This window comes from Cynara cardunculus (assembly GCF_001531365.2).
Source record: "Cynara cardunculus var. scolymus isolate 2C chromosome LG 12, CcrdV1, whole genome shotgun sequence".
NCBI lineage: Eukaryota > Viridiplantae > Streptophyta > Magnoliopsida > Asterales > Asteraceae > Cynara > Cynara cardunculus.
Genome location: NC_037539.1, coordinates 6397103 through 6413505, shown reverse-complemented (window position 1 = coordinate 6413505; position 16403 = coordinate 6397103). Strand labels below are relative to the sequence as shown.

General features: G+C 33.1%; 3 protein-coding genes across 3 annotated transcripts; all 3 read right to left on the bottom strand.

Annotated features, from left to right (window-relative positions):
* Nucleotides 1-994: 994 nt before the first annotated feature.
* LOC112523462 (30-kDa cleavage and polyadenylation specificity factor 30-like) lies at nucleotides 995-4157 on the bottom strand. The gene is made up of 4 exons (XM_025133080.1): nucleotides 3621-4157; nucleotides 2801-3116; nucleotides 2677-2733; nucleotides 995-1133 (listed from the first exon to the last, which is right to left on the bottom strand). Exons 1-3 carry the CDS (start codon nucleotides 4025-4027, stop codon nucleotides 2677-2679), a joined length of 780 nt encoding a protein of 259 aa, XP_024988848.1. The 5' UTR covers nucleotides 4028-4157; the 3' UTR covers nucleotides 995-1133.
* Nucleotides 4158-4489: 332 nt separating this feature from the next.
* On the bottom strand, nucleotides 4490-6618 carry LOC112523623 (putative pentatricopeptide repeat-containing protein At5g08490). Its single transcript, XM_025133290.1, has 2 exons — nucleotides 6296-6618; nucleotides 4490-6185 (listed from the first exon to the last, which is right to left on the bottom strand). The coding sequence occupies exons 1-2, from the start codon at nucleotides 6296-6298 to the stop codon at nucleotides 4653-4655; spliced, it is 1536 nt and encodes a 511-aa protein (XP_024989058.1). The 5' UTR covers nucleotides 6299-6618; the 3' UTR covers nucleotides 4490-4652.
* On the bottom strand, nucleotides 6317-15335 carry LOC112522829 (putative pentatricopeptide repeat-containing protein At5g08490). The gene is made up of 5 exons (XM_025132141.1): nucleotides 15326-15335; nucleotides 13377-13437; nucleotides 7847-8156; nucleotides 6411-6980; nucleotides 6317-6340 (listed from the first exon to the last, which is right to left on the bottom strand). Exons 1-5 carry the CDS (start codon nucleotides 15333-15335, stop codon nucleotides 6317-6319), a joined length of 975 nt encoding a protein of 324 aa, XP_024987909.1.
* Nucleotides 15336-16403: the final 1068 nt, after the last annotated feature.

Sequence of the window (16403 nt, the reverse complement as noted above, 5' to 3'; positions counted from 1 at the left end):
TAATCGATGTTATAATATGGTCTTATGTGATTCTGAAAAAGCGATGATGTTTTTATTTTTGAATAAAATATAAATTTGTGTAATTTTTTAATTTTAATTTAATTTAAGTTCAATAACGAAGTAATTTATATTTGGTTTAGTAATATAATTTTTTTATAAAGATAATAGTTAATTATTTTGTTAGAACTCAATAATTATCCTAATTATATTTTAGATTTTTTATATTTTAAAATGAGATGTTTATCCTCTATTTGATTATGATTATTTGCAGTTAGTTAGGTGAATTCAAACATGAAGTTTTAATAAGTTGTATTTACGCATAATTTACTAGTAATCTTGAATTTTAAATAATATACATCAATATACAATACTTCATGTATAAAAAATAGTTTTTAAAAGTTTTTGTCAAATGTTTTATAATATAGTATAGATAATAAATCCAAAAATTTTAAAAATTTATCTTTAAAGAAAATTAAAAATTATAAGTATTCGTTGCATATGTTTTATTAATTTCAAGGTTCAAGAAGAAACCCAAATTATACATCCCATTAAAAATAAAGTATAATTCAAAAAATTAATAATTTAATATTTTAAATTTAATAAAAAAGATGCATATTATTTTAGTATTAGTGCTTGAATTAATTTTTTGTATTAAAATAATGATGAAATATTCTGTTATAACTCAATGAATTGCTTGCATTTAAACGTATAAGCTAGTTTCTGTTGTTGTTTTGCTTGGTTTTAGCATTCCGAGAAAAAAGATTCCTCATGTGTAACGTTTCACTGATCTGTCGTATCAGTAGAGATGTTAATAATCCATATGTAAATTTAACGGTTTTAAGGTTTGTTAGTATGCATGTGGGAACTGATTGCGGAACAATCCAGCAAGATTCATCCAGCTTTTGTACAAACACAAACAAGATACAGAACTCGATATTATATGTCGAAAGAAAGATTAGAATAAAACATGTAGATGCTTTACAAACAACCCAAATAACTCTCTTCAACGCATAAATGTTCCCAACTCTGAAGAGCTCTCGAGAATTTGAAATGGCCATCCAAAACGGAAACAGACCCTTCAAATCCAAGTGCTTCAAATTCGGAAATTTGGGTAGAGATGAACCGGATGGTGCCTTCGACAAAACACGAAATTATAGTTGAATGCATGATCATGAATAGAAGAATCATTCAAAGTAAAACTAAATGACCTTGACTCATAACTGTTACCATGCTGTATTTATATCCTATCTGACCTTGAGTTTAATTCCAGACATCCACAATAATTGTGACCACCAAATTTATCATAGCTAATGTCTTACCGTTACAATTTGCATGGATTAGTCTGGACATAACCTGGGACACCCTTCCAAAAAAAAAATATAGGTTCAGATTCTGAACCAACCCAACCCACTATACCATTGAGTAACTCGGGGTTGTTCTTAGGTTTCACGAAATCAGTATTGAGATAATCCAAGAATCACTCTCATTCTTAGGCAGAAAACTCGAGTATATATATATATATATATATATATATATATATATATATATATATATAGAGAGAGAGAGAGAGGGGGGGGGGGACGTTTCAAATGTAACCTATCATATTTGTACAAACAATGCAACCCAATCAATTGAGATATTTATGGAAGTGATGAGAGTTCATTTATTATGATTTGAATATTTATGAAAGATGATTAAGGTTCATTAATTATGATCAATGCTTTATATTAGAAAACAATCAAAACTTTAATGAAATCACATATTCATCAAATTAAATGGACGGTTGAGATTAAGTTGTATTGGTTGTACAAATGTAAAAGGTTGTATAATAACTCACCTATATACATGAACAAAGATGGAGGGTGATTATCATCAAAGTAAAGGGTTGTATACTAACTCACCTATATACAAATGTAAAGGGTTGTATAATAACTCACCTATATACATGAACAAATGTAAAAGGTTGTATTGGTTACATTGGATGTACAAATGTAAAGGGTGATTATCATCAAAGTCAAGGTTGTGAACCAATGTCCAATTGTATCACCATCTTTTCAACAAAATGCTAGTTCGCACCGAGAGTTTTGTAGGCATTTGAGAGAGTTTATGTGAAACAACCTCTTCAGGCAAGCTGCTAAGCCTATCTACATTCTCATTTGCGGAACTCATTTTTTTTGTCTTGTCACTTCCTAATCATTTAAACAAACAAATTTCAGAATCATCTCAAGAACGATCCAAATATTTCTTATAAAGTTTTTGTGATCGTTTTCACTTAAAAATATGCAAAACTTGATTTCAGTTTCATGGAAAAAGCATGAAAGTAAGCAACGTATGCAACTATATCATTGTAATTAGTCTGCAATGCATATACCCAGACAAAAAGAAGCACCTAGAAGTCAATTATCATATACAGAATTGACGCACAAAAAGATTGAGAAAAGAGATTATAATGACTCCTGCTAGCTAATGGCATACAGTACAGAAGTGACAGATAAAGAAGATGAGAAAATAATTATACATTTACTGTGATATTAATGTAACAGATCGGAATTGTGTGCAAACAGCAACTGTAACTTATGGGGTGATGGTATCAGATGAAACTAAATACAACTCACATAAGAGGATGGACAACCAAAAAGATGTCCAGAATTAAGTAAAAGACATGATTTTTAATACCTAATTGAAAACCTTAGATCTCTGAACACACCTAGAGGCTCCTTGAGGCAGGGGGCACTGCATTTTTGTTTGCTTGATTTTATCAGCCATTCAATTGTACTTGGGTTTGAACTATATGGCTAACCTGTTGCTGAGATTGTCCAATCTGTTGCTGATGCTGCTGCAGTGGTGGCAGAAGCACAGATTGAAAAGCAGAACCCGTTGTGGCAGGTCTGATGAGTTGATTAACACCATTCACATCTTGTGGAAGTTGAGATTTTTCTGATTGCTGAGGGTGGTTGGCACTCCGGTTCTGGAAAAACCTATTAGAATTTCCATAGTTGTAGGAAGTTAAATGCTGAATATTTCGGAGTACTTCTTCCACCGGAGGAGGAGGTCCCGGTAGTTTTGCATGTCTATACCGACAATCAGGACCATTTGGACAAAACCCGAACTTGTACCTGCAGTTTCATACCCTGTGTCACAAATACTCCCAATTGACGATGTATTAAGATACAGCTTACCCAAACATACAAAGTGCTAAAGACAGATTGTGATTCCAATGCAATGAGTCTACTTGGATTATCTTATCAGGTGCGCACCAAATGAACCTCATAGATTAATTGTTAATCCATGGTTTAATGAAAATGACAGATCCCATAAGCTTACTTGATCATGGAAAACCACATAACCCATTGCCAACACCAATTATAATAAGCCTAACATACTAATCATTCATTCATTGGAGAAGAAGTTGATTAGCATCTTACTGTTTTTGAGTGGAAGTTAAGCTACCATTTGTTAGGACTTAGGAGAGAAGCTGTAAAATCAAGGTGGACAAGGGTACTCATCATATAACTCTTAATTAGGGGCAGAAAAAAAGAACACAAACACTCAAAACTCAACCAAAAACATGAAGTATTGAATGAGAAAAAATAAATATCAAAGAAATGGAAGAGAATTACATGTTACACTCCTTGATGTCTTCGTTGGTGTGCTTATAAACGCAGTCCTGCTCTCGGCACTCTCCGTACAAGCGAAAGAATCTACATATAGGCATTCGTGATTTATCATACTGATGAAGAAACCCGCACGCCTCACCTTTCATACAGAGCCCTCGGAGCCAGTGGCGGCACACGGTTTGACGGTAGCTCCTCCTTCCAGAGAAGCTGGTGGAAGCGGCAGCGGCAGAAGCAGCAGGGTCGACGGAAAACGAGTTGAGGTTGAGTGGCGAAGCCGATGGTGCCTTATTGTTATTACTGTTAAGATCGTCGGATTGGCGGATTACTGGTACGGACGCGGTAGGTTGCCTTGTTCCTGTTTCCAAACCCCCTTCGAAGTCGAAGCTTAGACCTCCCTCCCCATCCTCCATAATTAATCGAACTACAAAACTCTATCGACGGTGATCCAAGAGAGAAATTGGGAGTTGGCACGAAGAAAGGATTTGTAACACCTGGACGCCGGAGCAAAACGGAAGACCGACGGCGAAAGTTTCTGACGCCGGGGCACAGGATTCAACGGAATGGATTTTAGATTTTTAGGTGTGCGAAAATGAGCAAATGACCCTTTAAAACTCTTCAGGCTTTTTATTTTCAGTTTCAAATTGTGTTTTAATTAAAATTATAAATAATAAATTACACAAAAATGTGTATTAGAATTATTATTTTCTTGAAGTATATAATATTTTTATATGGCAAATAGAACAAATAAACTCACACACTCTCTTCACCTTTGGTGAAGTTTGAACCATTGACCTCCTAGAAAGCCAAATACTCACGTACCGCTAGTCCAAAGGCCCTTTGGTGGTTTATATGAATTATTGGGTTTGTAAAAAAGAAGAGATGTGTATAGAAGACAACATGTAACATCATTTGTACCGGTTTGAGTACCTCGTGATTGTTGGACGTTTTCCAATGAATTGAATTAGTCGAGATGCGTACAAACTGGCTTGAACGCTAGAATCGAGAATTCTATGGATCTCACCGAACCAACCGTTATTATATTATCCTCGATTCACAACTGAAATCGCTGCGTGACATGTTGTCTAAGTTACACAACATGTCGAAGATGTTCGTTCGTACCGGATGGGAAGTATCTCCAGCTATAAATACATGTTTCCGTCCATCGACCTCGATCCAACTACATCCGGCCGGCTTTTTCAGATCCTTCGTCTTCATTAACCTCCGTATCTCCAACACTTCTTCCCATTTCGCTTTAGCAGCGTATATATTCGACATCACGACAAAGTTTCCCATGTTATCATCCTTGATATTCAAAAGACGATCAGCGACAACGCATCCCATTTCCACCGCATCGTAATTCTTACAAGCACCCAACAACGCTCCCCATATGTTGGCAGTCGGTTCAACGGGCATACTGGTGATGAAACTATATGCATCGGTGATACGACCATTTCGTGCAAGAAGATCCACCACACAAGTGTATTGTTCCATGGTCGGTTTGATCCTATGTACCTCGTTTATAGAACGAAAAACTTCCAAACCTTCGTCTACAAGCCCTGCATGACTACAAGCAGATAGGACTGCGGTGATTATAACATGATCGGGTTTTCCACCAAGTTCGAGCATTTGATAGTAAATCCCTAGAGCTTCTTCTCCCATTCCATGCATCGCGTAACCTCCCACCATAGACGTAAACGTAACCAGATCTTTATGAATGGTTGACGTGAAAAGCTTACACGCAGAGTTTATATTCCCGCATTTCGAATAAGCATCCAACAACGCTCCCTTAAGTTGGACGTCTTGAAAACAAGCTCTGATCACATAGCCATGGCACTGGTTCAGCATCTGAACCGATGCCATTTGAGTAGCAACGGGAAGGATGCTCATTATGGTCATAGTATCGGGTTTCATTTCATGATTCTGCAACTCATGAAACAGATTGAGAGCTTCATCAGGGTGATCATTTTCAGCGTAAGCTCGAACCATCAAATTCCAAGTGGTTAGATCTCTTTCGATCATGTTCTTGAATATAACGTTGGCATTATCATGCGAACCGCTATTGACATATCCCGATATCAGAGAATTGCAGGTCACAACATTCATTTTTCCGGATAAGCTCTCGAAGATCTTTAACGCATACTCCATTTTCTCACATCGAGCATAAGCATCAATCAACGCATTACCAAGAGTCGGTTCTTTATTTACGAGCAACGTAAGGGACCTAAGTGAAAAGGCATGAGCTTGTTTAACCATACCTGATTGACGAGCATTAGCCCCAAGTTGAAGTGCGGTTATAATAGTAACGGAGTCGGGTTCTACGCCTTCTCTGAACATGCAACGTAGCTGCTGAAGGAACTCGTTAACAAGCTGACCGTCGGCAAGCGCATCAAGTATCGAGTTCCATGATATCAAATCTTTCTTATGAACCAACGAGAATGACCGAAATGCAGCTATTGGATCATCACATTTCGAGTAAAAGTTTACTAAGGAATTTCCAACGGATGTAACATCACGTAAGCTAGAACGACGGATAATATAGCCATGAATTTGCTTCCCCGCCTGCAAATTCTGTAAGTTTGCACAAGTAGAGAGAACGGTTAGGAAAGTGATCGAGTCGGGTTCTGCTAAATTCAAAGAATTGAACTTTTTAAAGAACTCCAATCCTTTCAACCACTCACCATTTGAGGTGTAACCTGCAATCATAGAATTCCAAGAAACCAAATCTTTTGTATGCATTCTTTTGAACAATGATTCTGCTTCCTGCATTCGTCCGATCTTCGAGTAGAAACCCACGAGAGAATTCGCAACAGAAACATCGGCAACCAGTTCTTCCCGGTGCAGTGCGTAGCCGTGGATCTCTTTCCCAAACCGGTAGGCAAGACTGCTATCGAGCAAAGCACAAACGGGCAGGATATTTGCGATTGTAGCATAATTCGGCCACGTTCTTTCTGCTATCATCCGTCTAAACATTGCAAACGCTCCAAAAACCAATCCGTTTTCCACCAACCCTGCAACCATTGCATTCCAGGACACAACATCTCTTTCAGACATTTCATCAAACACCTTATATGCATCACTTGAAACATACCCAAACTTCATATACATCGAAACAAGCGCATTTCCCACGAGGGTTTGCGACTCTAATCCTAACTTTATCACATAAGAATGGACACTCTTTCCTAAGTTCAAACCGTTCAACCGTACACAAACAGGAAGAACAATTGCAGCAGTAACTGAACTGGCCTTAACATGCTGCCCCAAATTCATAGCATTGAACAACTTCATCACCTCTGCATCATGAACCCGAGTGCCCGCTAAACCAGACAACATAATGTTCCAGGTGACAGCATCAGGATGACTTATCTGATCAAAAATAAGATGGCAATCATTAAGAGCTTTACATTTTCCATACATGTTAAGGAGTGCTTTGGAGACCAGCAGACAAGAGCGTAAACCGAGTTTGATTACACTGCTGTGAAGACATTTACCCAACTTGATGTTGGAATTGGCAGCACAAGACTTAAGTATGCTTGCAAAGATTTGGTAATCAGGTTTTGAACACGATTCATTCATGGTGAAATCTTGAACTCCTGCACTACGACTAAACCCAACTAAACCTGGAGTTTACCATTTTCTTAAGCTTAAAATTTCAGTTTTTCTTTTACTTTTTGTTGCGAACAATGGAGTGTTCATGAATTGGTTGAACGGGTTGAAGATGAACAACCCAATTTAATGGTTGCGGCTTGAAAAATCTTAATCCAATCCAACCCAAACCAAAGTGCAACCCAATCTTTATCGGTTGGTCGGGTTGATAATTTAGTATATTAAAATATTATCCTAACATTAAATATGTTATTTCTCTACTCATAATTTCTTTTTCATCATCAACTATTTGATACAACTTATCCATATTTCTTACGTATATTGCATTCAGTTTATTTTCTCAATTTACATATATATGTTCACAGTTACTCAACATATATACGAATGAGTTATATAGATATGTGAATAGATTGAAATATGTGTATATAAAAAACATACATGATAGTGTAATTGTCTAATGTATATATTAATAGAAATTCAACTATTATATTAAATCCAAAAAATAAAAGAATATCGGGTTCGTCGGGTTGAGTTGACTTCAAATAATAGTAACTCAATATCAACTCAATTCTATGTTTGGTAAAATCACATATTTGACCAAAGATTTCTCCTACGTCATCTCTTACTTGACTGTCAATCGATTTAGGTGTGGTTGGACCACTAGAGTCTCCATGGTGGCCGGAGATGTTGCACGTCAGGGGGCGGTGAAGGCGTAGATTTTGATTATAGAGGGTGTTGGGAACGGAGGCAGTAGGTTTTTTCTCCCACTGTACATCTTCTTCCTCTTTGGATATAGGTTTGTTCTGAATCAGGGTTTTTAGATCATAGAAGATGACAAGAAGGAGAAGATTTTCATATCTAGTCTGGTTTTGGATTATTTCGAATCTGGGATTTGGTTCAAACTCATCGGTGACTGTGGTCTTCGACTTTGGTAATCTGAAATATTCACAGAGATCGGGAAAGGAACGAGAACAAAATGGGGAAAGGGTTTGCGAGTGCAGAGCATTCTCAAGTCGTCAGAGGATTTTCAGATAGTTGAAAAGAACAAGGTGAGGTTTAAAGAGGATTTGCAGGGTGGGTGCCAGAAGTTTTGCAGGCGAGGGGCACTGGAAAAAAAAACGCCTGATCTATTTAACAGAAGTTAGTTTAACCAAAAGTGAAACAAAACGGCAACCACAATAATCAAAACTGTAATTAGTTTGAAACAGGGACAAAGATTACTAGTGGGTGGCAACCACAAGGACCAAAAGTGTAATTTACTCTATTATTAATGAACATGATTATTGATACCACAACTTGTAACACCCTGTTCCATGTGTCTACATCACAATTAGGTTCAAACCAATTCGAAGTCAACCATTGGTTAAAACAAAGCAGTTAATATAATTTTCGAAAACTTAATTACAGAACCACAAACAAAGATAACAATGTGTACCAAAATATGAATACATATCATTTACATTAGTCATCAAAACCTTAACAAAAAGAATATCATAATGGATTATCTTCAGTCTTGTCATCTACATAACTCTTATCTCAAAGGCCTTGCTAAGTCATTAACTTACTGAAAACAAAAAACGTCGGTTGACTTTTGATTATTTGAAACTTGAAAACCATGTTTTCATTATTAACCGGAAAACCATCAGAAGCACCCTACATGTCCATATATATATATGTTGAATATGAACAGAGCATTCGTCATGAATGCTGTAAAAAATTTATGTTTATTATTAAAAACATATGTTACCTCTCATTGATTTCTTAGGGGGGTGTTTGGGATTGGTTATAAAAGCTGATTTTTAACTTATTTCAGTCTGGCACCGGTGATAAACTGTTTTCTGGTGTTTGGATAAGAAAAAGAAAACTGCTTATACCGGTGCCAAACCGGTAATAAGCTGTTTTTGATAAGTTAATCGTTTCTGACTTATGAAAAACTGTTTATTACCAGTTTACAATTTTAACCATGTTTTATTTAACTCCGGTTTGATACCACATAAGTTAACAAGCACTTCTACAAAAAAACATAAGTTGTTTTAAATAAACAATCCCAAACACCCCTTTAGTTAGCAAGAGAATTAAATTCTCAATGAAACTTTATTTTATTATTTTATTCTTATTTTTTAAATTATAGTAATAATCTAAAAAAAACGTGCATCCAAAAGTTTGCAAATATCCCACAAATATTTCATGTGTTTTTTTATTTTAAATAATAATATTTTTGTTAGGTCATAAAATCAATTTCTTGTTATTTAATTTTTAACACTAAAAAGATGTTTACACAATATAATCAAATATATCTCAATTTTAAGGTTTTGTTTTATTATTTATTTATATCGATATAATACGGTTTTTAGTGGTTATGAAAAAACGATAATATTTTGATTTTTAAAGAAAATATAATTTTAAATATATAATAAGAATTTGAAAAAAATATATATCGATATTAGTATCAAATTTACTATTTAAAGTTCTGGTTTTTTGTGTAATTTCTTTAATTCAATATTTTGTTTATAATTTAATTTAGATTTAATAACGAAGTAATTTATTTATCGTTTACTAATATAATTTTTATAAAGATAATAATCAAGTATTTTGTTGTAACTAATGATTATCCTAATTATATTTTAGGTTTTTTATATTCAAAATTGGATGTATATCTCGTATTGATTATGTTTATCTAAAGTTAGTTATACAAATTCAAAAATGTAGATTTAATAAGTTGTACTTATACACAATTTACTTGTGATCTTGAGTTTTAAATAATTTGCATCAATAAACAGTATTTTATGCATAAGAAATGGTTTTTAAAAGTTTTTATCAAATACCTTATAATATAGTATAAATAAAGTTGTAAATAGATTAACGATTATTTCGTTAGTTTTTCATAAAATAAATAATTATTTTTTTCCATAGTAATACTTACAGGTTCAAAACCAAACTAATGCTTGATTCATGATTATTAGAAAGAGAAAAAAAAGTTGGCCCAGTCTGGTTTTTAACTAATCATGGTCTAAAACCTAAATTCGATCAAGGTTCGACAGATTTAGCAGTCCGAATCAAATTCATTTTTCAAGTCTATCGGTTTTTTCCATGGAAGAAGTTTAGACGTTCACCAATTGGGTTCGACTAGGCCCAAATCGGTCATGGATCGTGTACGATGTTTGGTTTACAATAATTTCCTTTTTCAAGATTGGACCTTATTCAGGTGTAGGTTTGAAATCTTTAAATGAACCAAACCCGAAGGCTTGGACCAGCTCGTAACCAACATGGTCATCAGTCCGGATTCGATCCAGATTCATTCCTTTAAACTTTTAGCATCTCCAGACCCTATAAACGAAGCTAAGGCGACACCTTATAGGGTTTCTATTCATCGCTCTTGAATGGGTACAAGAACATATTTTGAGGTAATTTACTTCGGCTTTGTGCATATGTAACAGAGCAACAGGTCTAAACGTTTTAAGCCCGTTTGATATTTTCAAGTCTATAAACAACATATTTATGGTGAACAGATCTAAAAAAATTGTACGATATATAACATACATCTATTGATATACAGTTTTCGCTTAACATGCAATTGCCTTTTGTGAAATGTCAACACCAAGAAGCTTTAACCCTTTATGGTATCGAATGGCCCTCCACATACACAAATAATATCCAATTTTGTTTCTTGCTTATCTTATCCTAACACCCTTTTTCTTATATATTTGGTCAGAAACCGAAGGTTCACCAAATCCTCTTTAACGAGACACACACACGTTGAACTTCAACTTTTACCATCACTGCCTAAACATCGACATTTTGAGTGGTCAACAATGGCTAGTCGAGAACACACTATGATCACACTTGATGTTCTTCAGGAAACCGGTTTGGATAACAAAAAGAAAAGTAGTGTGTCTAATTTAATATACAAAATGTATACTGGTTTTCACACTTTTTTACACATAAGAATTCTTACAGCTTGCATACAAAATAACAAAAAGAAATCGTGTGCTATTTGCTTTTGAGAGGAAATAAATTCACATACATACATACATACATACATACATACATACATACACGCACACACACACATAAGATCTGTTTTTTTGACATTTTTCTTTTAATAAAACATGATTATCGAACGAATAATGTTTGACATCACAAAACAATTCATGATGCTTAGTTTCTTTCTATCTATTTGTTGCTTCGTCTTAATCTATGTAAAGAAAGTTCTACAGAAACTGGGTTCTTAATTCGATCTCCAAACAAGGCGATTCATGTCAGTGTAGGACGATTAAGGCTCGTAAAAGGTGTGGAAGACGTTTATATCATGTAGAGGTTGCAGAAGCTATTTTACAAACTGGGTTTATCTTCGAATTTTATAAAACGATCATATAATATCGACGTTGTATTTGATGTAAATCCAGAACATATTTTCAAAAACAGATCCTGATGTTTGATTTATAAAATAACGAAACTATTGAATCATTTTCATAGCTTTTACTACCAAATCATGTGAATGGTTCAGTTTTCAATTTTTTTTTCCTTTTGTGATTTGATTAAACGAGTTTATGCTTTCAGACGTTTTTACTCAACTAACATAACAATCTTCACACATTTATAAAGGTGACAAAGGATACATAATTCCCCAATTTATTTTTGGTTTACATTTTACAATTCTAAACTTTATATTTAATAATCAATTTAAATAGAAAATAATCTTGTAATAATGCATTTTTAAATATTGAATATTTTAAAAGTGTTTGATGAAAAGTGAAAACAAAGTCAAGATTTTATGTTTTTTAAAATTAAAATAATCAATTTTAAGAATTATAAAATTCCTAAAGAATTTTTGGGAAGAGAAATATAATATTAAAAAAGAAAATATCACTTATTTAAGAATTATAAAATATGATTTGTTTATTAAATATTTATCAGGTAAATATTTACTGGAAAAAGAAAATATCACTTATTTTATCGTGTAAAATTTTTGATCATCAAAAAAGATTGTTGGTGGACTTATTAAACCTATTAGTTGTTTACTGGGCAAAGTTTTTTCTCTCACTTACCAAGTAAGATTCTAGGTTTGTTATGTTTTTTATCAGATAAGATTATCGGTCATTGTTATGTCTCTTATCAGATAAGATTTTTGGTTTTTGTCATTGTCAATGGATAAAGTAAATAATAACTAACCCCTTGGATGATAAATAAAGTTATGTAGTTTTCCTATTTAAAAGTTGGTTTAATTAAACTTTGGTTTAATTCTAATACGTTTTTGCCTTTAATCTAAAAACATACATCTTAATGAGATTAAACATATATATACATACATATATATATATATGGAGGTTCAAACAAGAACACCTTCATTTTACGAGAACGCGAGAATACTCTTATCACATGTGATAATATACGTGAGGGGACATGGTGATGTGCGAACGATGTGTCCTGCAACTTAGATCATGACAAATGTCGTTTACGTCCATGATTTAGTATCACATATGATGGTCTTGATAGATTATAATATCACATCAATAACACCATTATCACATGTGATAATGCATGTGAAGGGACTTAGTAAGTGGTGTAAGGGTGATTTGGCTCACAATGTAAATCGCGTCAAAAAGACATTTGCGTCTCTGATTTAACATCACATAAGTATCATATGTAATCGAATAATTGTATCACATGTGATCGTTTATGATAAAAAAAAGTGTCTCATGTTCTCGTAAAATGAAGTTGTTTTTATTTGAACCATTTTCTATATATATCTCCTTAATTAAAATTAAAATCATATTCTTAAAGCTTAATTATGGGTATAATAATTTACCACTTTTTAAAGTTGATCGACAAATATAATAGCATAATTTCAAAAAGATGATGTCATAAAAATAGTTACGTTCTAAGATTTTTAAAGTAAATTATGACTTTTGTCCCTGTACTTTGGTGTTTATAACAATTTTCATCCTTTTGGTTTAAAAACTGTTTTTTTCATCCATATAATTTGCATTTTCTTTCAATTTTTGTCTCTTAGAAACTTTGTCAAGAAATTCAGTTAAATGAAGGGTATTATTGTCTTTTTTTCCTATTTTTTGTTTTTTCTACATTTTTTTTATTAAATAATTTTTATATTATTATATTATCATATTTCCAATATATGTATTGGTTTCCATAAACTTGTGAGCTTCTCCTACTTCTGGCACAACAGGTTTCACTTTTCCTTCTGTAATATCAGCACCTGCAACAATCAAAGTCAATCAAAGATTTGGAATAATCCGAGATGAAATGAATCAAAATATTCGACAAAAACTTTTCGGACATGTTGGAATGAAAAATAAACGTAAGTTGCAAATTAAAAGCATGTTCGGGTTTTGGGGGTTTGATGATTTGGGGAGTTGGACGGTCCTTATTTTTTAAATGAGTACTGAGATTTGTAGGGAGAGGGAACAGTAGGTAAAGGATATAATATAATAATATATAATATAAAAATTATTTAATAAAAAAATGTAGAAAATGATAAGAAAAAAGATGAATACCCTTCATTTAACTGACATTTTTAATGTAGTTAGTATGAGGGACAAAAAACGAAGGAAAAATGCAAACTACAAGGACCAAAAATAAAGTTTTAAAACCACATAGACGAAAAACGTTATAAACACCAAACCACGAGGATGAAAATCATAATTTACTCAAAAAACTTACGTAGGTTTTTGGCGAAATAGTCGAGGTTGGGTTCCGGTGAGAAGAGAAGTTACATTGAGAGTATAAGAAAAGATCTCCACCTTTAGATAATTTTAATTGAATGTCAATACTAATGAAGTGCACCGAGATGCACTGGATCAATTCAAGTACGTTACTTTTTCAACCGGTTACCCATGTACTTAAATGTTTGGAACTTTACATGTTAAGTACTAAAACAAAAGTTTTGAAAATACGTTACCCAAAATAGAAGTTTTAAAACCACATAGACGAAAAACGTTATGTTGAGTAAAATGCATGAAAAATGTAACGTACTTAAATATTTAAAACGGTGATGATAGGAGCGATTTGTCTTCTTGTGAAGGTTTGATGTTTTTATGTATTTATAATAAATTGCTATAAAGTTTTAGGGGCCGGTTACCAAGTGCTTACCGGTAAAATTTAACACTATTATTTACTCATCGGAAAATTTTAGTCCACCAAAACGATATTATATGCAACAATTTATCCGGTAAGCGCTTACCATGGTAAGAGTCGTCGCCCTCACTTACCGGATAAAACTCATGGTCCTTGTCTCGCTCTTACTGGGTAAGATATTTGGTTCTTGTCATATTCATCCGGTTAGGTAATATAACTTGATAAGTGTTTACTCAAATAAGTGTTTGATAAACGACCCCTTAATATTATTTTAATATCTTGTAAAAACAGACTGGTTTAACGTAAATGTAGCCATATATATATATGTGATATAATATGTGGCTGAATGGAAACATAAAAAGATTGGAGAGGAAGCAATAGATATATGCACATGTGCATGGGTTATGTGTTGCATGGGCATTGCTCCAAACCAAACCATGTGTACACGTAAAAAAGTAGCAAATGTCGGCGAAAAGACAATCGATTTGGTCAATGTTTTTTCAATCAAAATTAAATCAAACATAACTTAATATTTATTTTTTATGTTGTAAATAGTAGTAACATGTATCAGTATATATACACAGATTTATTCTATTTTTATGAGATCCGTAAGATCAATTTTTTATATTTGAAATTTTACAGTAGAATGCTGTGAAGTTAACCTTTATAGTGTTTCTGCTGTAAATGTTCAACTTTTTTTTTATCTTCACAGCGTTTTGCTGTGAAGTTTCAAATGTAAAAAAAAATGGTCTCACGAAAATAGACTGTTCTCACATGAATCCGACCGTATATGCTTGCGCACGCGCACACACATATATATAATTACAGTATTTTTGTTTATCATATACATACGATATAACCAACATAAATCTTTATTAAAATATATAATTAAAAATATAAAAATAAATTCTTATTTATTTTACAGAAAATAAAAGCACACTCTGACGTATTGGCCTCCCTTATCCGCTTCATAAAACACTATCGATTCCACTTTTGTAAGGCCAAATTACCTCTTTCCATTTATGAGTCAAATATGTTACGCTATCTTAACGATGCATCTTTTTCCCCCTTTTTCAAGTCGACCATATAAAATGAATATAATTATATCAAGATCAGACGACAGATTAGAATTTATAAAAAGTTTAAATTAACAGATAAATGGATAACAGTTTAATAGTATCACAACTAGTTTAATTAACATATACATTCATGTTTTAATTTATGTTATTAAACGTTGATGATATGTTACATTACAAATTAATTAGTGATTTAATTTCGTTACAATCTGATTTTGAATTAAAAAAAATTGTATATACATAAAGAAAGTTGGGATGTTAAAATACAGTCTAAGGTGGAGGTTCAAACGAAAATACCATCATTTTACGAAAAACGCAAAAATGCCCATTTCGTATGTAATAATACACGTTAAGGGATCTGGTGATGTATAGATGACTTGGCGAGCGTCTTATAAGTCGCGTTAAAGGTCGGCCATGTTTGTAATATATTTAGTACCACACATAACCTATTACCTATTTGATGTGACATGTTACGCTCTCCATTATCTCCAAGTTCGTAACAGAAAACAAGTTTTTTTTCTAACCATAAGAATGGTGTTTGATTGGTTTGAGTTTGGGCTCCAAAAATCAAAAGCGTCTGGAGGTCTCAGGTTCAAATCCAAGGAGAAATAAAAATCCTCTTATGACGACGGAGATTCAAATTAATGCGATGACTCTGGGCTTCCCACAAATAGGGGCGTAAATGATACGAGTCGAGTTCGAGTATTACTATACTCGACTCGAACTCGAAACCTAATTTCCAAGCTCAAACTCGACTTGAAAACTCACTAATAGTAAAAATCAAAGTTCGACTCGAACTTGATAACTATCTCTAAAGCTCGAACTTGAGCTCGAAACAAGCTCATCCAGTGAAATTTATGAAATTTTAGGGTCTTTTTTTTATGAATTTTAAATTTTAAAGGTGTTTTCTTAGTTTTTATAAAACTAAAGAGATTAACTTCAAACTTTATTATCAAAAAGATAAAGTTAAAAATTTCATTCATCTATCTCTGTTTATAACGTCTTTTCTCTT